The 23025-nt window shown below is 56.1% G+C and overlaps 2 protein-coding genes across 3 annotated transcripts; one reads left to right on the forward strand and one right to left on the reverse strand.

Moving 5' to 3' along the window:
- Nucleotides 1-287: 287 nt before the first annotated feature.
- On the forward strand, nucleotides 288-2312 carry RASD1 (ras related dexamethasone induced 1). Of its 2 annotated transcripts, none has more exons than XM_063345041.1 (2): nucleotides 288-716; nucleotides 1041-1428. In XM_063345041.1, the coding sequence occupies exons 1-2, from the start codon at nucleotides 431-433 to the stop codon at nucleotides 1280-1282; spliced, it is 528 nt and encodes a 175-aa protein (XP_063201111.1). In that variant the 5' UTR covers nucleotides 288-430; the 3' UTR covers nucleotides 1283-1428. The 2 variants fall into 2 exon arrangements, with proteins under 2 accessions (XP_063201111.1, XP_063201110.1); XM_063345040.1 differs by having other exon boundaries at nucleotides 289-716; nucleotides 970-2312.
- Nucleotides 2313-4860: 2548 nt separating this feature from the next.
- MED9 (mediator complex subunit 9) lies at nucleotides 4861-9584 on the reverse strand. Its single transcript, XM_063344891.1, has 2 exons — nucleotides 9394-9584; nucleotides 4861-5682 (listed from the first exon to the last, which is right to left on the reverse strand). The coding sequence occupies exons 1-2, from the start codon at nucleotides 9537-9539 to the stop codon at nucleotides 5466-5468; spliced, it is 363 nt and encodes a 120-aa protein (XP_063200961.1). The 5' UTR covers nucleotides 9540-9584; the 3' UTR covers nucleotides 4861-5465.
- Between the last annotated feature and the right edge of the window lie 13441 nt (nucleotides 9585-23025).

Genomic DNA, 23025 nt, shown 5'->3' on the forward strand with positions numbered 1-23025 from the left:
TGCGAACGGGGCCGGGCTGTGCAGCACCGGGAGCCCCAACCGGGCTGCGAACGGGGCCGGGCTGTGCAGCACCGGGAGCCCCAAACGGGCTGCGAACGGGGCCGGGCTGTGCAGCACCGGGAGCCCCAAACGGGCTGCGAACGGGGCCGGGCTGTGCAGCACCGGGAGCCCCAGCCGGGCTGCAGTGGGGGCCGGCGGGGCGCGGAGCCCCGCACTGACTCAGCCGCCGCCGCCCCGGGCCGTGACGCGCCGAGGGGCGGTCGCTGCCGCCTCCATATAACGCGGCGGCGGCGGCGGCGGCTGTGCAGAGCTCACACCGGCCTTTCCTGCGAGGGAGAGGGGCAGAGCAGCCGGGCAGCCATCGCCTTCCTCCTCCCGCTCCTCTTCCTCCTCCTTCCTCTCGGCGCAAGCTGCCCCTTCGCCGGCTTCAATGAAACTGGCAGCGATGATCAAGAAGATGTGTCCCAGCGAGGCCGAGCTGAGCATCCCCGCCAAGAACTGCTACCGCATGGTCATCCTGGGCTCCTCCAAGGTGGGCAAGACGGCCATCGTCTCACGCTTTCTCACCGGCCGCTTCGAGGAGCAATACACGCCCACCATCGAGGACTTCCACCGCAAGTTCTACAGCATCCGCGGTGAGGTCTACCAGCTCGACATCCTGGACACGTCGGGCAACCACCCCTTCCCAGCCATGCGCCGCCTCTCCATCCTCACAGGTACTTGCTGGGGAGGGTCCCTTGCCAGATTTCAGGTGTTCTTGCCCAGTTTGGGGATGTTTCTCCAGTTCTGGGAGGAGGGAGGTGGGATTTTGCCTGTGCACGGAGTGGGCAATTTTGCTCCGTGGACGGAAGGGTATGGGACCCAGGTGCTGCCTGCTCCTTCCCTCCCCAAGTCTCTAGATGGCTTAGGCAGCAGGTCTCTGTGTGTCCCCGTCCCTGCAACCATCTCACGTTTCCTCTTTGTCCCCAGGAGACGTGTTCATCCTCGTGTTCAGCCTGGACAACCGGGACTCCTTTGAGGAGGTGCAGCGCCTGAAGCAGCAAATCCTGGAGACCAAGTCGTGCCTGAAGAACAAAACCAAGGAGAACATAGAGGTGCCCCTGGTCATCTGCGGCAACAAGGGCGACCGGGACTTTTACCGGGAAGTGCAACCCCGGGAGATCGAGCAGCTGGTGGGAGGGGACCCCAAAAAATGCGCCTACTTCGAGATCTCGGCCAAGAAGAACAGCAGCCTGGACCAGATGTTCCAGGCGCTCTTCGCCATGGCCAAGCTGCCCAGTGAGATGAGCCCCGACCTGCACCGCAAGGTCTCGGTCCAGTACTGCGACATCCTGCATAAGAAGGCGCTGAAAGGCAAAAAGCTGCTGAAAGAGGGGGGCCGGGGCAGCACGGAGGAGGCGTACGGCATCGTGGCCCCCTTCGCCCGGCGACCCAGCGTCCACAGTGACCTCATGTACATCCGGGAGAAAGCCATCGGTGGCGGGCACAGCAAGGAGAAGGACCGTTGCGTGATCAGCTAGGAGCCCCCGCTCGCCCCGCGATGGGAAGGAAGGAAAGAAGGAAGGAAGGGAGGGGGGAAAGATGCTCGTTTCCGAATTGACTTTGGGCAGGCAGGAGAGCGGGGTTCGCCTCTTCCCCAGCCTCCCTCCTCCCGAGGGATCGCTTTCATCAGCTCCCTCCCCCGGGGGTACATTTTGGGAGCGAGGGATGCGAAGGGGGAGGCTTTAGAGGGCTGGAGGGGGGGGCGCCGCTGGGACCAGCCTCCTCCGGGCAGAGAGACGGGGAAAGGATGAGCTGCTGGGCAGCCAGGTGGGAGGATGAGTGTGGAGGGCACAGACCTTGGCGTTTCTTTCCCTCCTAAACCACCCAGCCTCGGGCACTGCCTTCAGGAGGGAGGGCAGAGGCCTGCCAGGGCCTTGCTTGGGGCTTTGGGGTCGGGTTTTTTTGTTGTTTTTTGAGTTTTTTTTAACTTGAGAAGCTGTGCACGGACTTTAGCTTGGTGTCGTGTGTTCATCTGTGTCGGCAAAACACGTGCAGAAGACACTCCTAAGCTGTTGCAAAGACATTGCAGAGTTACAAGCCCCGATGGACCAAAAAAACTGACTCTTGTTTACATTTGTCTTGTCTGATTTGCAAGATTTGGGGAGGGCGGGGGGAGTGGGAAGGGTTTTTTTAAATAAGAAAATAATAGGCACTTTATGTAGGTATTGGTTGTCAGTGACACGAACAAAAAAAATCTTCAAGTGTTTCTACCGTGGGTGAAACTTGATGTTTTATTTTTTCTACAAATTAATAAAATCTTTTTAAAATGACACCTCTGGGTTTGCCTTTGCTTCTTCGCCCGGCCCCGTAGCAAAACCAAATCCTGTTAAACCCGAGACCTGAGCCCAGCTCCGAGGTGCTAAAAACGCCCCCTCGACTCAATCCCTTTATTACCCCATTTTCTCCGACTACCAGTGCAAAGGTTTCCGCCTCTGCAAGCAGCCGATTTCTTGCCACACGGGGTAACAAGGGGCCACGCACAGAGTTAGTTACTCAAAACGGGTCACCGAGCCAAGACACTTTCCTCACTCCGCTAACGCCGGGTGACGATCCTGCCAGCCCCACGACGCGCCGGGCATTGGCATGTCATTCACGGCAGAAACCGAGCAAACTGACATCACTTCATTATAAAGGGCTGATTGTGTTTCGTGCTTTTTCCTGATTAACTAAGCACACTTTAATGATGTCAACAGAGAGTGATTCATTTTGCGCCCCGTCCGGGATATTGTTTTTATTTTGCAACATGAGTAAAGGAAGTACTTTGCTCGAAAGGTCACCTTTGAATCTGATGGTTTTTAATCTCTGCCTAATAACAATTTGCAGTAACCGTTGCTGGAAGTGAAAGGGAAAGGGGAAAGCTCTTCCAAGAACAGCTCTCCCAGCTTCTCTTTCAGTTCATTTTCAGCCCCCGTTCGCCCCCCAAGCGGCAGAACAAATCTACATTTAATACATATTAATGGTAAAAAAAAAAAAAAATCTATCAAAGCCACAAAACTAAGGTGGGCGAGTGAGACTGCAAACCAAACTGCTTCAGTTTCTCTTGAAACTTGGATTCAAGTTGACAGAGTTAACTTGTTCCTGTGCTCAGTGCCAAGTATTTCTTTGGAAACACGTTGTTTCTTCCAGCACCGCATATGCTCTGATTTCACGGGAACAGCAACTGGCAAAAAAAGGGAAACCACTGTCCAGGCAAGAGACACAAGAATTTATTGAGCCGGGACAGGCAATGGCTGGCAGAAAGGTAATTTCAGTAATAAAAAGAGCGTACGTTGTGCTTTGTTTATCTTGGTGTTCTGCTTTGCTCAGAGTTTACACACTGGCACCTTCCCAAAGAAAGTACTAGTAAAGTATCCCAGCGGGAACAGAGTCATCTCTAGGCTACAGGTGAGTCGCAACCATCCCAGCTCCCAACCAGCAGAATTACTTGCCTCTTGGTTTAGGAAAGGAAAATCCTACCCAAACAGACCTTGCTCCTCTTCTTTTGAAGGCACAAGCGCTACCTGCCCTTGGATGCCGGTTCTTAATGGATATTGTATTTCACTAGCTGTTTTTTCATAGAATCATAGAACGGTTTGGGTTAGAAGGGACCTTAAAGACCACCTAGTTCCCCCCCCCGCCCTGGGCAGGGACACCTCCCACCAGACCAGATTGCTCCAAGCCCGTCCAACCTGGCCTTGAACCCCTCCAGGGATGGGGCAGCCACAGCTTCTCTGGGCAACCTGGGCCAGGGGCTCACCACCCTCACAGCAAAGAATTTCTTCCTAATATCTAATCTAAATCTCTTTCTTTCAGTTTAAAACCGTTACCCCTCATCCTGTTGCTACACTCCCTGATAAAGAGTCCCTCCCCAACTCTCCTGTAGGCCCCCTTCAGGTACTGGAAGGGGGGTCTAAGGTCTCCCTGGAGCCTTCTCTTCTCCAGGCTGAGCAACCCAAACTCTCTCAGCCTGTCCTCACAGCAGAGGGGCTCCAGCCCTCTGATCATCTTCATGGCCTCCTCTGGACCCATTCCAACAGGTCCATGTCCTTCCTGCTGAGGACTCCAAAGCTGGACAGGTGGGGTCTCACCAGGGCGGAGCAGAAGGGCAGAATCACCTCCCTTGACCTGCTGGCCATGCTTCTCTTGATGCAGCCCAGGATGCGGTTGGCTTTTTGGGCTGCAAGCAGGCATTGCTGCACATCTTAACGTCTTCCACTACTGACCTGCACCGTCTTTCAGCATAATTCAGGGAACCGTGAGATTTAAGGTCCCATCGCATCTTTTTTGGTTAGTCGGCGAGATGCAGTGCTGCTCACCAGGGTGCCATCAGCCACCACAGCAGCTAACGGCAGGACAGAGGGCAGGGAGCCCTGGCACCCGTCTGAATGCCATACAACATTCAAGAGCTTTCCGTCAGCCGCTGGCAAACGTTCAAGCCACTCAAATGCTTGTGTTTGTGGGAAGCCCCTGGAGCACTTCGGCTGTGGAACTGACCCGTCCTGTTGAGCCTGACTTCTGTCACGTGTGGAATAACTAATCTTTTAGTTATGTGTAACTAAACTTATCATTTATGCCCTTTGTTTTGATTCTGCTTTCCTTTCCTGTTTTAAGAGCAAGAAGCCCCATGTACTGCCTACAAGCTCCACCCACCCAAAATTTTAAGCACCCAAAGCCTACCGAAATCCATGCCTCCGCTTTGTTCTCCCAAGTCACCCCGCTTCCAAAAAAGCAACGTCAAGACCCAGAAGCTGGGCCCAGGCTACGCACGTCCTCTGTGCTGCCGAAGTCCTGCCCCTGCTCAGCCCACATCCACTCAGCGAATACACAACAGGGGCAGCCTGGAATTTCCACATCTTTACTCGACTCATCTCAGACACAACCATCACTTGTATAAAAAGAGAGAAAGAGAGAGAAATACAAAAGTAACTGAAAGCAATCTTTCCTCTCGCGACACACAGAGACTGGAAGTGCCCCAGAGACCCTTTCCAGGAGCGAGGCCAAACAGCTCACACTCCCCTCATGCTGCCTTTTGATGTCTGGCCACTTCAAAGTGAAAAAAAATTGCAGAAAGTGTCCCCTTTTTCTTGCTGAAGTTAACCAGCAGGTACTTTGACCCTTAGAGAGGAGAAAACATCGTGTCTCCTGCTTGCTTGAATGTAAAAAAATACCACCTCACCCCACCCCGAGAGAAAACAGAAGAGATGCAGATATAAACGCACAGCCCTACAGCAGATCAAAGCGAATGTTCCGCTGTAATCATCATGTGTGAAGCACACAGTGTTCTGGTTCAGTGTCACATGCCTGTCATCCACACAGACACAACTTCAGAGCAACGCCACCAAAAATGCGTAAAAGAAAGAAATGTAAACTTCTGCCATCTTTTTCTCTCCTGTTCAGCCGGGAGAGGAGGTATCTCAGACCCGCAGAGCAGAGCTGCGTCCTTCTTACTCCTTGGGGATTTCAAACATGCAAAGGCTCTTGTACTTCTGCAGCAGCTCGTTTTTGGTCCGGACCTGCTCCCGCAGGTTCTGCAGCTGCTGCTGCTGCTGCTCTGGGCTCACACCGATGCCCGGCATGGAGCTGATCAGCTTCCGCATCTCCTGGAACTTGTTCTTCAGCTCATTCAGCACCTGATGAACATCCTGGCTGTCCTTGTCCATGCTGCAGAGGAGAGAAAATCGAGACATTGTTGAATTCTCCTATTGGAAACGCCCCTTCAGCCCGCAGGGGTGACTGTCATTTCCAGCAGAACCAGGGCTTAAACTGGAATTCACAGGGAAAATTCTGCTCTTGGTATCTAGCTACGCACACCTAATTCACCCATCCCAAGAAAATGGACACAGATAGATATACAGACTGGGTAGCCTCTGGGGCAAACGGGTTTCCTGCTGATTTCCAGCACACGATCCAGCTACCTCAGCACCCATCAATCGGGTCAGGAGCCGGTCTGCAGCTTTAAAACACTACCATGGAGCAGGATAAATTCTCCTTCTGTTTGAACTCCCCTATCTCTCTTTGGGGAAGGTAAGATTACATACGTATGTTGCGTGTAGGCACCTAGAAAAAAAGATCTCGGTTTCACCCGTGACCTGTTGCTGCTGTAATACAAAAAATCAATGCCGTCAAACAGCTTGACAGCGGTAAATAGAAACTGTTCCCCAAAGTATCAGACAGTATCCAGTGGCAGAGAAAATGGTACTTTGGAGCTTTAAAACGACTCTCTGGGGATATATACCTAATAAAAGAGAAGCGACGGGGGGGGGGGTTGGGGTTTTTTTTTGTTTTTTTTGTTGTTTTTTTTTAAGAGCAGCACAATTGGTTCTGCAGCCAGCTCTGCGCTCTTCAAGGATCAGTGTTGTCTGAGGCAGCGTCTGCCCTCAAACCCTCATTAGTATCTGCCGCAGCTTTGTTAGCACCAGTGAGAAGTTTTACCCATTCCAGGCAAAAGCGAATCCTTGCTTCCAGGGCGCCGGTTAATAACGAGTGAGGGATTCTAACGGTCTTTGAAAACTGGGAGCCTGTTCAATAGCCAGACCTAAAAATAAATCTGCTTGGCACGACCAGGGCAGAGAGGTGCTCGATTATAACTTTGGGGAATCATGACATGGCTGAGAGCAAAACTTTTAACCAGATGGTCGCGGTTTGTTTCAAAAGCCTGTTGGAACAAAATATTCATTACTCCCTTCTAAATAAAACTGCAGCTGGTACTATAATGTATCCCCATTATGCAGGCATTCATGGTCAGGTCGGCAGTGGAAAAATACAGGCACACTCACAACCCCACGGCACGTCTGGAGAAGGATGGGCTGACACTGCCTTTAACCCACCATCGCTGCAGGCTGGCTTTAAGAGGGATGCCCTCCCTGCTCCAGCTCTCCCCAAGTCTTCTTCCCTTCCCCACACATAGAGAACCGACAGCTGCCGGTCCGGCTGGTTGATCGAAAAGAATAATTATTTCAGGTTTGGGAGTTTTTTTGGGTTTATTTTTTCTGATGGGTGGTTTTCCTGCTGGATCAAGCCACTGAAGCGACTCCCTCTTTGAGGGACAGCACAGGCAGGGGTGAGGAGGAGTGGGAAGAGACTGCAGCTGCCTGCAGTGACACAGGATTCAACCCAACATCCAGCCACGGCCTGTGCTGACGGACTGCGCATAAGACCTGCCTTTAAGGCTCAGTGTTCTTCATTACACCAACACAACCCGCCATTGGTGGAGCCGTGTGCTGGGACCTTATCAGCAATGGCATTTTGTGGTACAAGGGTGAAAATAAAGGCAAGCCCTGCTGGGGAAAACTTTCTCAGGACTCAAACAACAGGAAAGAGCACGTGTCCTTGAATGTAAGCAAATTTATGCGATACACCCTCGCTCCCAAGCGCAGAGTCACCTTGGAGATGTGTCTTCACGGCTGAGTCAGTGTCAAAACAGCCAGGCTTGGGCTCTGCGACTAGTGGCAGCGTTAAAGGATAATACGTTTGCCATCTGTCAGGGACATGAGGCAACACATCCCACCGCTTGCCTCTGTGGTCCTACCTGACTACAGCACTGCTCGGCGTACCTACGTCGGCTCAAGCCGCCCAGGAAATGCCGTGTGTGAAGCCGAGGGAGGTGGCTGGGTAGTGGCAGTGGGTGGCTCAGTGGGCCATGGTACAAGATATCCTAGGGACTGTCATCTGCGGGGCAGCATGACCTGCTCGGTGACATAAAGGAATCTAGGGAGGTCTCAGCCCGTGGCTACTGCCCACTTTGCTTATGTACGTGTATGCACCTGGCAATGGGCTCAGCCTCACTTCTGTGGGCTGGAGAGATCAGGCAGAATCGAGGCCGGGGGCAAATTCCCACCCCCAGCACAACGGGGAAACTGAGGCAAATCAGAGGGTTTGCATTCTTATGCTCATTCTGTATCCAGACCCGTGTGTCAGGAGGTATTCAGTCTTTCCTTGCCATGGCTCAGGCTGCAGAGCCATTAAGGGTTCAGACATGCTTGATGCAAGTGAAATATCAGCAAGACACAAACCAGCCTCAACTCCTAAATAAGTGCACAGGGGAAAGGCAGCCAGGCCCACAACCAGTAACAAGGGAACTCATGCTTCCCATGCCCTCTGCCTCTCCCCATGGTGTGCCCAGGTTAGAGCAGGGAGCTGCTCTGGATGGATTTTCATGGCAGATCCATGCCTCTACCAGGACCTCGACAAGCATCTCTGAAGGGGTTATCCTGGGCCAGAAACATCGCAGTTCTCAGTACCCTTGTACAAGTGCCTTTTACCCCTACAGTACTTATCTTGAACTGGGAAGAGAACAATTTAACCCATACCACTGCAGAAGTCATCCTCCTTTTTACAGTTCCCCAGAAATGGGCTGCATTCCTGCCCCAGCACTGCCCGTACTTTCTCAGGCTGTTATCAGCCGAGCAGTACAGTCATCAGGAGCAATAACCCAGCACAAGTACAATGCTCCTGCTCCTGGGTGTTGACGGCAGGGCAGTGTACCTGGGCCATGGGAGCACCTGCACTGCTCAGGTGACCCAGACACCACTCAGGCACTGCCGTGAGTCAGAGCGGAGATGCACTTGGGGCTACACCAGCTCTCTCTGACACTCTTCCCAGGAACTCCAGTTGGGAGAAAAAGGGCAAAGGAGATGCTGGGATGTCGGAGGGCATCACTAGAGGGGTGACTAGCTAGCCTGCTAGCCATCCGGGCTACCCTGAGGATGTTGGCAGTTGGAGAGCATCATTAGAGGGAGGATCCCATTGTCCTGCTCCCCACCCAGGGCACCCCAGGGATGTTGGGGGACGGAGAACATCATTAAAGGGTGATCGTATTGCCCCACTCCCTGTCCAGGGCACACTGAGGATGCTGAGGCTGGGAAAGCATCGTCAAAGGGGGGAACCCATAGCCCTGCTCCCCATCCAGGGCACCCTGGGGATGCTGTGGATGAGAAAGCATTGTCAAAGGGGGGAACCCATAGCCCTGCTACCTGTCCCAGTCATCCCTGAGGATGCTGCAGGTGGGAAAGCATCATTGGAAGGGGGACCACATAGCCCCACTCCCCACCCAGGGCACCCTGGGGATGTTGGGGGTCGGAGAACATCATTAGAGGGGGATCCCATTGCCCCACTCCCTGTCCAGGGCATCCCTGAGGATGCTGAGGGTGGGAAAGCATCGTTAAAGGGGGGATACCATAGTCCCGCTCCCCACCCAGGGCACCCCGAGGGCGCTGGGTGTCGGACAGCATCATTAGAGGGTGATGGCTGGAGCAGGGATGAGGTGCTCGGTCCCGGCCCCGCTGTAGGGCAGCTCCCGCCATGCAGTGCCCGGAGGCGGAGGCCCGGTCCCGGCGGGGCGGGGGGCCGCCCGGTGCCGGCGGCCGCCGTTACCATTTGATGATGTCGTGGACGAGCGGCAGGAAGGAGAACTCCTCCTGCACGGGTGGCAGCGGCGGCGGCGGCGGCTTCTGCTCGGCGGGCGGTTCGGGCGGCGGCGGCTCCTCGGCGGCGCGGGCGGCGGCGCCCCCCGACGCCATGGCGGACCCCGGGCCGGCGGCCGCAGCGGCGCCGCGCAGTGACGGAGCGGGGCGGAGCTCGGCCGCGCCGCCCCGCCCCACCCCGCCCCGCCGGCCGCCTGCGCCGGGGCCTGCGATGGGGCTTCTTCCGAGCTTGGGCCTGGGCCTGGGCCTGAGCCTGAGCCTGAGCCTACACTGGGGCCTGGGCCTGGGTCGGGCCTTCCCCTGAGCTTGGGCCTGGGTCGGGGCCTGGGCTGGGACTTCCGCCGAGCTTGGAGCCGGGCTTGGGCCTAGGCCTGGGCCTGGGCCTGCTCCAGGGCCTGGGCCAGGGATGGAGCCAGGGCCTGCGCTGGGGCCTGCGCTGGGGCTTGCCCCGAGCTTGGATCTAGGCTTGGACATAGCCTGGGCCTACGTTGGGGCCTGGGCCTTCCCTTGAATTTGGGTCTGAGCTTGAGTTTGAGCCTGACTTTAGGCTGGGGCCTGGGTTTGGGGATGGGCCTGAGCTTGGGTTGGGGCTGAGGCTGGGCCTGGGCCGTGCCCCTGCGACTCCCCGTCAGTCCCCCCGAGCCCCACCTGCCCCGCTGGCGCATTGCTCCACGCAGGACCGAGCTCCACGCAGGAGCTGGCAGGTTGGAGGAAGGACAGAGCGCGGGTCCCACACTCCAAGGGCAGGGCAAGGAGAAGGGGTCCCAGGAGCCATCCCATGCTGGCCTGGGGGTGGCTCCCAGCCCCTCGGAGCGCTCCGATCGGTGTGCCAAGCCTGCGTGCATTCCTCCCTTTTGAGCCAAACCTTAGGGGAAAAAATTGCGTTATTCTCTGTTAAATCAACAACCACAGCAGGGTTTCACCACCTCTTTTAGATCCCAGCTTTCTGCCGTGGTTTTTCATTAGTTGGTGTCCTTAGGTTGACTTTAATGCAATATGTCGAGGGGGCTGGTGACGGGGATGTGGTCTTTGTAGTGCCTTAAAGACGGATGCTTACGCGGGACCAGGCTTTCTGCCCAAGGGAGGAAGCACGGCTGACATCAGTTGGAGGGAAAGCAAGCTGGAGTGTTGGCTGAGAGCCTGGGCTGGAAACTGGAGGAATCCGGAGGAAGTGAGACAGAAATTGGGTGTCAAGGCTGGGACCGCTGCGCAGTTGGGAGAGGGGAAAGAAATGGGGCTCTGGCCTGACGGCGGATGGAAGAGGTGGCTCGAGGTGGCGTGTGGTCGAGGCTGGGAGATGGAGGATGATGCCCCTCTGTACCAAACAGCCTCAGAGTTTGCTTCGGCAAACTGCTGCCGCTGTGTTTAAACCCCCTCTATCAACACAAAGGATCGCGGCACTAATAATACCAGCCACAGTCATGAGCTTTTCTTCCTGGGTTGGCTTACAGAAAATGCATAATTTAATTTTTCATTTGAAATAGGCCCCCCTGCTCAACAATTGGGGGCTGAGGATGACTGGGAAGGCAATTTTCTTTTTTAAACCAATTTCTTTCAAAAAGCAAACAGAGGCTATTTATATCTGAAATGAGAATGCTGGTAACCATTTAGATACGTGGAGTATTGACTGTTTGCTCTAAATATAGCAGATGCAATCGCTCACTTTGTTCCTACTGTCAGGAATAGATCCCGGCGCGGGCGCTGATGCTGGAATGTGCGAAGGAGCCCAGGTCCTGCGGAGCAGATCCCTGCGGGGAGGCTGGTGGTATTTATGGTCCTTGACTGCGCCAAGCAGGAGGTACAGGATGCTGCGTCCTCCGTGTAGGGCTGAGCCGAGAGGTTCATTTCTGTCACTTTTTATGGGCTCTTTCTAAAGCGAGACTTGATTCAGGCTCCGTGGGGGACACTTTCTTTGTACCGGGTTGGTTTTAACTCTCCCCTTGACTTCATGGAGGAGGGCGGCTAATTGCTAGGCTGCTGGATGCCTGCCTGCGATGGGTGAGTCAGGCAGTCGTTAGAGCAGGTGACAACATGCAGATACCATTCAGCTGTACCTAAAAGCGCTGTCAATCAGCATTTCTTTGTGCCGTTCAGTTCCCATTTTGGGTTATGTGTTCCCACAGCAGCTGGAACACACAGCTTTATCTAGTTGGCGTTCCTCCCTGTCCCTGCCTCTCGCCTTCCCTTTTGTCCTGGTTTGAGGCCCAAACCACAACACCTTTCTCATGGGAGCTAGCTCCTCTAGCTCCCTCAGGTGACACATCTCTGTCCTTAGGGGCTTGTCATGTCTCGTGGCAAGCCCAGGGGAGAGGGAAGATGTTTTGCAGTAGCGTCGTGGTTCGACAGGCTCCTCCCTCGGTGAAGATGCTGGTGAATTGGTCAGATGAGACTGTGTGGTCACCATTTGAATGTCAGCCTGTGCGAGGGGCACAGTAGAGCTGTTGTTGATACCGTGATGGTGTGTCCATATCCCTGGTGAGGGACTGTGGGGAGAGGTGAGACCCAGCTGACAGGTTTGGGAAGGAAGAGAAGACATTTTGGGCATGCAGGCAAGTTGACCTCAGGCAAGAACCACTGCCAGTGTGCCCTAATCTTCACCTGCCCTTGCGGAGCTCCAGGCTGTGAGACTCTTGTCCCATGGGGTGACTGTTTGATGACCTGCGTTATGTCCTTGTAACGTTCCTAATGGGTATCGCCAACAATGTGGTCTTCCTCATCCACATCACTTTGCAGTCCTGTCGGGGTCTCCGTCTTGGGCAGAAGGGCTGTGTCTGACCATCTGCTGTTCTCATGCGGAGCTGGGTTTGGTCCGCCGTTCTTCCGAATTTTCAGGCTGGATTTTTTCACGCACTGTCAGTTCCTCAGCAGAAGGGTTTGAATGAGCAACCTGTGAAAACTCCTGGTGAGGCAGCTAAAACATGAACAAAGATGCTTAGTGGTGAATGAAAAGAATAATTTCCCCCTGGGTTTGGTAATAAATGTGAAGTGCAAAGGATTGACCTGTTCCTCGCATTTGATGGTGGCTCTTTGTATAATTCACTTGCTGGACAGCCAGTTTCTGAAACGTGCAAGTATCTCCAAACCATTTGATCTCCTGCATCTTCAAGCCATCCTGTACACTCATTGCTCACCCCAACATTTGGTTAACCCATTATCCTAAAAGCCAGCTGATCAAATAATTCATATCCAGAGCCTCTTTTGATATTGCCTGTTTCCTTTGTGATACCAATGTTATTCTTTTTTTTTTTTTTTTTTTTTCCCTGTCATTTCTATACATGTTGCACCTCTTTTCTGCTTCCAAAGGCAGCTTTTGAGGGATTTACCACTAATTATCTAATTCAGCACCAGGTGACTGTGTGCCTTTCACCATTTCCTTACAAAGACTTGAAGTTTCTGTGTTGATGGTCTGGCATTTCGCTGGGCTCTGCTTCTCGCTGCCGGACCATCTGGAGCTTGTTGTGCTGTTGCCACCAGCTCTGCTATCATTTTTTACTGTGTGGCTATCACCAGGTTGAACTTTATCTCTTCCTCCTGTTCCTGCACTGCATCGTCAGCCTGAATTTTCTGTTTAAGCCTTGCTGAGCTACCGTGGCGGGGTAAGTCTGTATCGCTAAGTTGGGAAGGTGGTGTCAGGGTTGTGGCCACGTGGGACGGGGTGGTAGGAATGAGAAGTTACAGCTCCAGCCCTTGGCTGCGGTCAGCAGCGCAGAAACGTTGGACTTTTTCATTAGGTGGTGGTTGTGATCCTGCAACTGCTCAGGTTCCTAACCAAGATCTCCCTAATTTTGACCAGATGTGAATTTGGTCCTGGGCTCTGCCCTGTCTTGAGTCCTGGTGTCATTCCGGGACCATTTCAGGGCCCTGGTGTCCCAGGCTTCTCGGGGGGTGTTGATGGGAATGCGGGGTTCATAAGCTGAGCTTCATCCCTTGAAGCAGTGTTTTAGCCAGAGAGATTTAGGCCCTGGAGGTCTGTCTGCCCCCAGACACGCAGCCCTGCACCGCCACATGCTCCCAGAGCTGCTGGTGCCCCAGGTACCATCAGGGTTTAAGATCCAGCTGGTGCAAACAAGCAGCAGTAAACGCATCCAAAGCACCCCAGTGCCTCCTGGAGCTCACCATGCTTTGGCAGAGACGCTGGCTGCTGGGGAAACCCTGCAGTGCCCCATCCTAGGGCTGCCATGGGGAGGAGAGCTGTCATCCCATGGAGTTACCATCCTCAAGGAGAGTGGCTGCCTCTCCCAGGGAGCCCACCATACAGGACAGCCTGGGACAAGAGGTGGCACAGGATGTTTGGCCAAGCTGTTTGTAGCTCCAGGTTGGGTAGCAGAGCTGCAGGGCATTGGCCTGGCCATGAAGGCCAGCACTTTGGGGGGGAAAATAGGAATGGGGAGGATTCAAGGGCACAGGGAGTGTCAAGCGATCTCCTGATGTTCACTGATGCCATCCCACCGCTGAGCAAACATGGAGGCCAGCCTGGGCTTCAGGCCACCCAGGGGGAGGCACCCAAACTAGTGCGTGGGGAAGGGGAGCACAGAAGGGCTTCTTGCGTAAGGTCAGCTACGCAGAAATACAGATCCAGGAAAACACACAGCCGAATCAACCGCAGCCCCCAGCCTGGCCCGTCTCCGGGCGCAAGCGGCTGTGAAGCTCACTGTCTCCGTCGGGCAGCTCTGCGTCCATGGGGCATCCCGGGGTGGTGGGTCCTGGGAGCCACCGGTCCCCACAGGGTCCCCCCAGGTCACCCCAGAGCTGGGCTTGAGCGCTCCCAGCCTCAGTTTCCACCCAGTGCAAAGGGGCAGAAGTCACCTCGCAGGTGTGTGAATTTGGGGTGTCCCTGAGGAACCCTACTCCTGCAGAGGGAATTGCCCTTGTTACCGCTGGGCAAAACCAGCCCCGGATCCCTGCTGGCTCTCACCCGCAGCGCGGTGACTCAGCAACGTCCCTGGAATTATTTACAAATAATGAGTTAGCCACAAAACACGTGCCACGAAACACGAGGCAGCGGCGTTTGCGCTCTCGATACGCAATCGCGGCCTTGAAGCAACGCTGTAAGAACCCGCAGCAGCGCCCAGGCAAGGTGCAGGGATTTCTTCCCTGACTTCCTGGATTCACACCCTGCACGTTGGGAAGGTGATGGAGCGGGACAGCACATACACGTGCATCCCCGAGCCCGTGCATCCCCGAGCCCATGCATCCCTGAGTGCGTCCCTCTGTGTGTGTGCATCCCTGTGTGCATCCCTGTGCTCGCGCATCCGCGGGTCCCAGAGCCGTGCTGCCCTGCGCCTGGGAAGGGTGTAAGTTTCACAGCTCGCTCTTTTCGGAGGAGAGGCTCATAGAGGTGAATTTATCTGGATATATGGAGCAGACACTTGCTAACGGGGCCGCACTAAGGACCATATTGAAATCCCTGCTCCCTTTCTCAGTGAGGTGCTTATTCTGCTGAAGTGGGTCAGGCTTTGTTTGTGTGTTTGTCAGGTTCCCTCCAAGCGTGGCAGGAAAAGCCACTACCTGATGTTTGAGCACTTCAAGATGTTGCTCTTTGGTTACTTCACGCAGGGGGAGAGGAAAGGAGCTTGCTTTGGACTTTGTTTTGGCACCTCTGAAAAGGCATCGGGTTAAGATTTTAGCCTGTCCCTTGCTCGAATTGCAAATACCATTTCGCCATAATTGGCCTAATAATACCCCAAATTTTACATGGGCTTTGCGAGATGAGTCAGGTGTCCTTGAAGAATACAGTTTTATATGCCAGAGCAGTGGGTTTCTGGGGCAGCGCTGGCATCGTGGGAGACACATCTCTCTCGCAAATCAAGTCGCTGGGGGATGGAGAAGTCTCCATCCAGCTCCAGCAAGAACCTGTTTAATCTTTCTCCTGACCTGGGCAAAGGTGCATTTCAGCAGGGCCATGGTGAGGGCTGCATTTTTGGTGAGCCTTCCTCCTCCCGGCCCTGGGCAGACCCCTGGGATGCTGCCGTCCCCCCGTTCAGAGCAGCCTGTCCCCCTCTTTGGCCATGCTGGCAGTTCTTGCCCGTTTCGGGGGCTGCCAGCCCACGGGGCGGCTTGTCACAGTCATGCATTCCCCGCCCCAAGGAGCCCTGTTTGCCACGGGTTTAATATTTAGCCACTAATAAACAAAGCGTATCAGAGAGGCTTTGCTGACCAGGTAGCTAAACTTTCCTAGGAATGTTGTTGGCTCTTGCGGCGCAAACAAGGCCAGGATGTGGTGGCAGGCTTGCCTCAGATAAAGGTTTCAATGGAAAATGACCTGGGTTTTCCGAGAGCAGGCTCCTGGCATCCCTCCAGCTCCCACTCCCTTGCTCCTGGCCACCCCTCGGGCATTGTCTGGTGATCTGGTGCTCATCTGCATCTCCTCCTGCCCAAAAGCTTTCTCACCATCCCGGCCGCACTCTGATTTATCCAAGGAGGAGTTGTTTATCTGGGTTTGGGGGTTTTGGCTCCGAGCAGCTGTCGGGGAGCAGGGCTTGCTTCATTCTCGCAGCATCAATAAGGTTTTCAGACAATGTCAAGGGGGAAAAGAAAAACCCTCCTTGTTGTTTTGACTTGAGAAATGAGTGAAGTTGTCCTTTGTGCCATTACCCCGTGGGCATTTCTCAGCCAGAAGCCTGACGTTTTGCCCCAAGGGAATGTGCCCTAAAGCCCAGCTCAGCAGCCGCTGCCCGGCTTGGTGACCGTCGGGCGCCCATGGCTCAATCCAGCCTGGAGCCAGCTTTTGCCTGTTTCTACCTTGCGGATAAAGCTGATCCCAGCCTGGCTTCTCCCACGATGGCAGGTGGCAGAGAGGGAGGCCGGAGCATCACGCAAAGCAATTCAGTCCACCTTTTAAACCCGCCGTGGCTCAGCCTATTTCATCATTAATCTGAGTGAAAACAAATGTCATTAGAGAGGGGCGTTTGGCTCTCAGATGAACACTTGCCCGTCCTTGCTCTCACTCACTCCCGCGCAAAACCGGCCTTCCTGGCACCGCAGGAGGCTCTTCGGATGCTCCCGCGGCGTTTTGCTCTTCTTCCACGGCAATGGCAGCTCCTGGCAAAGCTGGGCGCCGCATCTCTCCCGCCCGGGGATTACATCGGGAGCTGGCTGGTGGCCGGCCCGTTCCGGCATCTCTCAGCAACTGCAAAGATAATTGCCATAAGTCTAATTGTTCCTGCTGGATAACGAGCATTTTGCATCATCATCCCCAGCTGCTGAGAGCATCATCTGAGTTGCTATTTCAGGGGCGGGAAGCGGTTCCTCTGAGCTGGGAAAGGCTGAACCAGGCTGGATCCGGCCCCAGCGCTGAGCCCCCGCTGACAGCAGCGCCGCTTGGCAGGCGTGCTTTGGGACAAGGCGCGGGCCAGGGACTGTTCCCGAGAGGCAGCCTGGACACGAGGGGGTGCAAACGTGGGATTTGCAATGCGCTGATGAAACATGGCCAAATCCCCAGGGATTTGTGTCTTCAAAGGGGCTTCTCCCACGTGGACATGACGTTGTCCCTGCGGGATGCAGAGGGCTGGAAATGCACGTGGACGCGCATGGATGTGCATGCACAGGGATGCACACAAGCATGCGGGCATGCACATCCATGTGAACACACGTGTGTGTGTGTGTGCACAGAGATGGTCTCGCGTTAGGAATTCGCGAGCCCATTTCCCTGCCGACCTGGTGGGCTCCTGCTCCAGCCTTCCCCCCGGTGAGGGCTGCGGTTTGAACCTCTCCTTCGCACAGGCACTGCTGGCCATGAGCTCCGGGGGATGGGGGACCTCTGAGGTCCCTCTTTTGCTAAATTTTATGATGTTTTAAACTAGCTAACAGGCTCATAAACCAGGGAATTGCAGGCGGGAGCTGGCAGATGAGCAGACAGAAACCTCCTCCCCTTAAAAACCAAGGAATTGCCTTTACAGTGCAAGGTCGCTGCTCGGCGTAACGAGCTGTGTGCGTTCTCAAACACACCACGTTGCTTTCGGTCCGGCGGTGCCCCTCGTTTTGGGTGATGCTGTCGCAGCCAGCAGGGTTTGCCGCAGCCTTCCCACGCTGTCACACCAGGCAGACCCGCTCCGTGCTGGCGAGACACGCGGCCTGGGCTGGGACCACAGCAAACATCACCCTCTCCCCCCGAGTGACGGGGCGGATGAACCAGTCACGCGGCAGAAACCCCTGACTGGGCATTGATTTCTCCTCCACCAACAAGCGCCCTGCAACACCCGGGAACCTCCACCTCCCGGGCAGGGCCGAGCATGGCCGAGGCCGCTCCGATGCACGAGACTGGCTTGGCAGCAGGAGCGAGCGTTTGAGCAAGTCGAGAGCGCGGCACTTCGCTCGCTGCACCCCGTCCAGCTCCTGGTGTGGCTGCTGGTAATTGCTCCATGCCGCGGGATGTATTGAGTAGCTGGCTGCGGGATCCCTGCTCCGCTCACGCTTACAAACATGAGCTCCATCCTGTCTCTCCCATCCCGTCCCGTCCCGTCCCGTCCCATCCCATCCCATCCCATCCCATCCCATCCCATCCCATCCCATCCCATCCCACAGCTCCCAGCCCAGCCCTGGGCTCTGCACCTCGCTTCGTTTTTATTTTTTCTCCACAAACCAGGAGGCTGCAGCCGACTGACAAGCACGCCTCGAATTAACCCTCCGGCCTCCTTGGGCTTGCAGAAGTTTTCAAACACTGGTTTTCCCTCCCCTGCTCCGGAGGTTGCCTGGCCACAAGCCAGCAGCGAGGAGGCGATGCTGGGCATTGGGGTCCATGCTTTGCTGCCTATGCCCCGTGACTGCAGCCGAGCTGCCTTCGCCATACCTTGCCTTCGCTGCTGGAAGGGGTTTGGGGACATCAATGTGGCATGAAGATGTAAGACAAAAGGGCTTTCCTGCCAGGTTGTCACTCGTGCCCCTAATGCTGTGCAGAAGCCCCTGGAAATGGGTTTGCAAAGGTTGCTGCTGAGCACGGCTTGGGAAAGGATGATTCAGGGCTAGAGATAAGAGTCCTACGAGCTGGCTGGGAAAAGAGAGAGAGGAAAAAATGCGTCAGGGCAAGAGAAAGGAGAGATAAGTGGCGCATCGAGCCTGGGAGCATGAAGCCATCAGCCTCCCTGGCGCCACGGGACTGTGGGGTGGCTGGATCTGGGCCGTGACAGCCTTGGATGGAGCCGGCCATGTGGCAACCTTGGATGGAGCCGGGCCATGCGGCAAAGCCTGCTGGCTGGCAGGGCTGGGGGGGAGCTGCGTGGGAGCCCCCTGCCGAAACCCTCTGGCTGCAGAGGGCAGGGAGGAGGCAGCCCTGCCTGCGGACCCGCTCTGGCTCCCAAGGGCTGCAAGAGGAAGGGTCAGCAGGGATGGTTCCCCGCAACTCCATGCAACCTGCAGCCCACTCTTGGCCCCACTTGCTGCCAGGACCACCATCCCAGGGCACAGGATTTGGTACATGCCAGGGCACGGATCACGCTCGAGCCGGGAAGATGCTAATTTAGTGCCGTGAGCTTGTCCTGGGGGTGACCATGTGTTACATCTTTGGGAATTGCAATGCGCTGCCTTTCGTATCAGCTCAAGCTTTCGGGCTGGGGTACGTTTTGTACTGACACAGCCTCTGCTGCTGCCCAGAACGGGGTTTTTGGGGGGCTGGGAGGGAAAACACCCACCCTGTGATCCAGCCATGCCCTTGCAGCTGATGCCTGTTGTCTCCTAATTGCAGTTCTTCACGTTCTCTGAAAACAAAAGGCGTAATTAGCTGTAGGATGGGAAATGCCAGGAGCTGGGAGCGGCCTCTGGAGCTGGCGGCGAGGGGGCAGCCGCTCGGGGGCCGGGTTGCAGCTCCTGCTTTTGCAGGATCCCTTCTCCCCCCCCGCAAACCAGCTGCTGGCATTTCTCCTGCCACCATCACTGTTCTCTACATCCGCATGTGCCGCATCCGCTTGGGCATCCAAGGAGGAAAACCAGGTGCTGGCAGCATCTCCTCGCTCTTATCCCACCACCGCCGCACCCCTGCAAGCACACAAACACGCTTCTCTTCTGCCAGCTCCGTATTTGCAGCCACTGTATATACAGTATAATCCACCCACAGGGTATCCAGGCTGTACTCGGCCGGGAAGGACAGAACATCCTTGTGATTCGAAAGGTCAAAATGAATGTCAATACCCTGTCGGCTTGAGTCAGCAAGAATGCCAAAGCTGCCTCGGGGACACAAAGTGCTCGGAGGGAGAGTCGTGGCTGTCGGGTACGCTGCTCCCCGCGCAACAGGCACGGGGTCCTCGAAAGCGCTCTGCTTGCTGCAGGGTCGGGCAGGGCAACTATTCCTAATAATAATAATAAATTTCATGATGTGCAAACAGCTTTGCCTGCTCAGCCCAGAGGTCCCGGTACCCCATCTCCACCCCTGGATAGCGAGGGGGTAAGCAGGTCGTGATGCCCCTCCACAACATCCTCCCAGCCTCCCCCAGTTTCTAGGTCCAAAGCCCAGCTCTGCCTCCTTCCCAGGGCTCCAATGCAGGATTTTCCTCCCAGGGCTCAGCCATGGAGGTCCACGGGCAAAACGCATCCGTTTGCTCTAGGATCTGGAGGGCGGAGAGTCCCACAGAGCCCTGGGCTGGGAGCTCAGGGTTCATGGCGGGAACAGGACCAGCATCTGCCCCGGTCGGACCTCCTCGTCCTCCCCCATGGAGAGAAACTGCTGTCGATTTGAGCTGGGCTGGAGGAAACTCAGCTTGGGAGGATGGCTGGGATTGATTTCCAAGTGACAGAGGCGCTCGCGTGTCCCTTGAGCTCCCGGCCCTGTGCCTAACGATTTTCTCTGCTAATAATCTCCGCTGAGCAGGTGGCAGCACATGCAGGCACCGAGCACGGGGACGAGGGGGATAGTTCAGAGCCTGACGTGGCGATGGCAGGGCCGTGCTGCTGTTCCTGACATATTAGACCCTTTGCATTTCTCCCCGGCCTGTCCCAGCAGGAGGGCTGCCCACGAAGCCCATGATGCCGGCAGCACCGGCCCCTCTAACGATGGCCCCCTCTAATGAGAACGAAGCCTTCTGGGGACTTGGGGGATTTGGAAGTGAATTAGGAAATCCCTTCCCAGTGGAAGGGCAGATCCTGGGAGCTGATGGTGTATTACAGCAGGGCTTTGGAGGCTTTGGGGCCATGCTGGGCGCAGGGGGTCTGTGGTTCGGTCCTCCCACACGCAGCATTCACACCCATCTTCACTTCCCTCTCCCCACGCAGTGCAGGGAGCAGGAGCGAGAGCATGAACTCGGGCGCAAGATTCTCCAACCACAGGCTTTGGGGAGGCCCCTGGCTCTCACCAGCCCAGCGCTGCCGGGAAGGAGCCGTGCAGCCGGGAAGGAGCCGTGGCACGTCGGTCCCCGCATGTGCCGAGGTCGGGACGAGCGGCAGGAGCTGGCAGTGCCGCCCAGCCTGGCAGGGCTCTCGCGGCCCCGACCTTTCTGGCTTTGAAAACAGGACAGGAACAAGACACACTTTTGTTTTCAGTTCGGGAGCTGGAACAGGACCTTCGGGCTGTTCCTGGGATGTTACGGCATCCTGGCTGCTCCTGGCGGGGGCGGGGGACAGACCGTGTTCTGACACCCTGGGCAGCCTCGCTGCACCCTTGCACCCTTCCCATTTTGTCCTTCAGCGGCAGAGCCCAAAGCTCTCCCCGTCCTCTCCTGCAGCCATGCTGGCTGGGGGAGCTCCCCCAGGGCCACCGGCAGGGACAAGCAGCTCTCGCGAAGGGCCAGCCTTCAACTGGAAACCCTGCCGGCTCTCGCCACGGCTCATGTGCCCGGTGAGCCCGGGGGAGGTCAGGGAGTTTGTGCCACAGTTTGATGCAAAACATGACTGTTGCCCTCGGTGGCACAGGGCACTGAACTAGAAAACCAGCGTACAAGGAATGTGGGTGCCCCCACCTTGCCTCACCCTTAAAAGCTGGCTTGTGGCCACCCATCGGCCCCTGGCCAGTGACCCCGGACCCTGCTGCAGGGACGCAGCCGCGGGCAGGAGGGCAGGGAGCGGCTGTGGCTTGCAGCGAGGCCATGCTTAGGAGCATCACACAGGGAAAAGTAGGGTTGAGCCCCACATCTGGCCATAAGCAGGGTCCACTGGTCCTTACCCGGGGACCTTCAAGTCACGGAAATTAGGGACAATGTGACCCTACACCGCCAAAATTAGGAAGATGCCCCTGGGCAGCCTCTCCCTGCGCAGGGCTGGCACCGGTCTGCGGCTCAATATATCGGCCATGGGGCAGGCAGGCAGCAGACGATGAGGGTATTTTTTTTCCTTTAGGGTGGAAAGGGCTATTTCTAGAAGAAACGGCAAATCACCGCATCCTCTTAATAGCGGGTGGGGACGTGGCACCTTGCTGTCACCCACCGCCTGCCCTGGAGTAGCCCCAAGGACAAAAAGCTTAGTGACTCTCTGCTTCCCGGCCCCGCTCCTTATCAATCTCCCACACCCACAAATGGAGAAATAATCTGCTGGGTTCCCGTATAAGAGATTGTGGAGCCAGCCAGTGATGAGAAATGACACGGGCCCTGCCACGTTGGTGTGCGTGGCAATCGCTGCTGGCATGGAGGGTCCTTCCAGCACTTCCCAGCAAATCCCTGGGATGTTCCCGGTAACTCCCCGGGAGCCACTCGCACTTGCCTGCCAGGGTTGCCTTCCCCTCTTGTGTGCCGAGAGCCGATTTAAGCTTCTTGAATGACAAATTCATGCCACCCTTCCCAGGCTTAGGCTTTCTGCGGCAGCCGTCACAGCAGGGAAATGCTTTTTTTTTAAAAAAGAAAATCAAGATTCCCAGGTAATCTCAGCAACGGGGACTTGAGGAGCTCACTAGGAGAAATAAAGCCTATTCTCAACGGCCTGTGCCACAGAAAGCCGGTGCGAGGCCGTTTGCGTGGCCTGTGGTGTTTGGTCCAAAATCTCCCCAAATGTCCCCAAATCCTTCTGCTGGCAGAGCTCAGCCATGGCTGGCTGGGGACAGGTCCGCACTGGCCAGGAGCCGCTATAGGGCTGGGAACAGGAGGATTTGTAAAGTGTGGGGCTGGGAAAGGGGCTGGGGAAGGAGAGGGGATGTCCCGGGTCAGCTCTGTCCCTGTCCCCTTTGGCTACAGCCCCTCCGCAGCGCACCCCCGAACCTCCCAACACTGTGTATTCCTGCTCTGTGCCCCCGTTGCCCTGATCAGTCCCTTTTCCTTGTGCCGGCATAAGGATTCACCCAGAAGCCGTGTCAGGGACCAGATCCAGCTGGAAGCACGTGCCCTGCCGAAGGTTTGTGCCCCGAGTCGTCCCTGCACGGGTCCTGCTGGATCGGTGCCGCCCCAAGGTGCCGCCGTGCCAGCACCCCCCTGCTCCGGGCTCTTGTTTGTGCCTGCGGGTAATATCGTCCCTGCAAAAAACATGATATTTGTTTTTGCTGCCTCAGGGCTTGAACCGTTGCCCTCCCCAGGGATGGGTCCCTGAGGGCTGGCGGGGATTTACAGCTTGCCGTGATTTATGACGGAGGTGGAGTGGGACGGAGCCGTCGCAGCCGGCACCGAAGAAACCCAACATCAGGACTGTCCCGGCGTGACCTTACCGGGCCACACAGGGCAAAGCCATGGGGACAGAC

Source organism: Chroicocephalus ridibundus, chromosome 8 (assembly GCF_963924245.1).
Source record: "Chroicocephalus ridibundus chromosome 8, bChrRid1.1, whole genome shotgun sequence".
Taxonomy (NCBI): domain Eukaryota; kingdom Metazoa; phylum Chordata; class Aves; order Charadriiformes; family Laridae; genus Chroicocephalus; species Chroicocephalus ridibundus.

Coding starts and splice junctions, on each gene's coding strand:
- RASD1 (XM_063345040.1), top strand. CDS start 431: ATGAAACTGGCAGCGATGATCAAGAAGATGTGTCCCAGCGAGGCCGAG. Junction 717..969: donor CCGCCTCTCCATCCTCACAG/GTACTTGCTGGG, acceptor CTTTGTCCCCAG/GAGACGTGTTCATCCTCGTG.
- MED9 (XM_063344891.1), bottom strand. CDS start 9,539: ATGGCGTCGGGGGGCGCCGCCGCCCGCGCCGCCGAGGAGCCGCCGCCG. Junction 5,683..9,393: donor GTCCACGACATCATCAAATG/GTAACGGCGGCC, acceptor TCTCCTCTGCAG/CATGGACAAGGACAGCCAGG.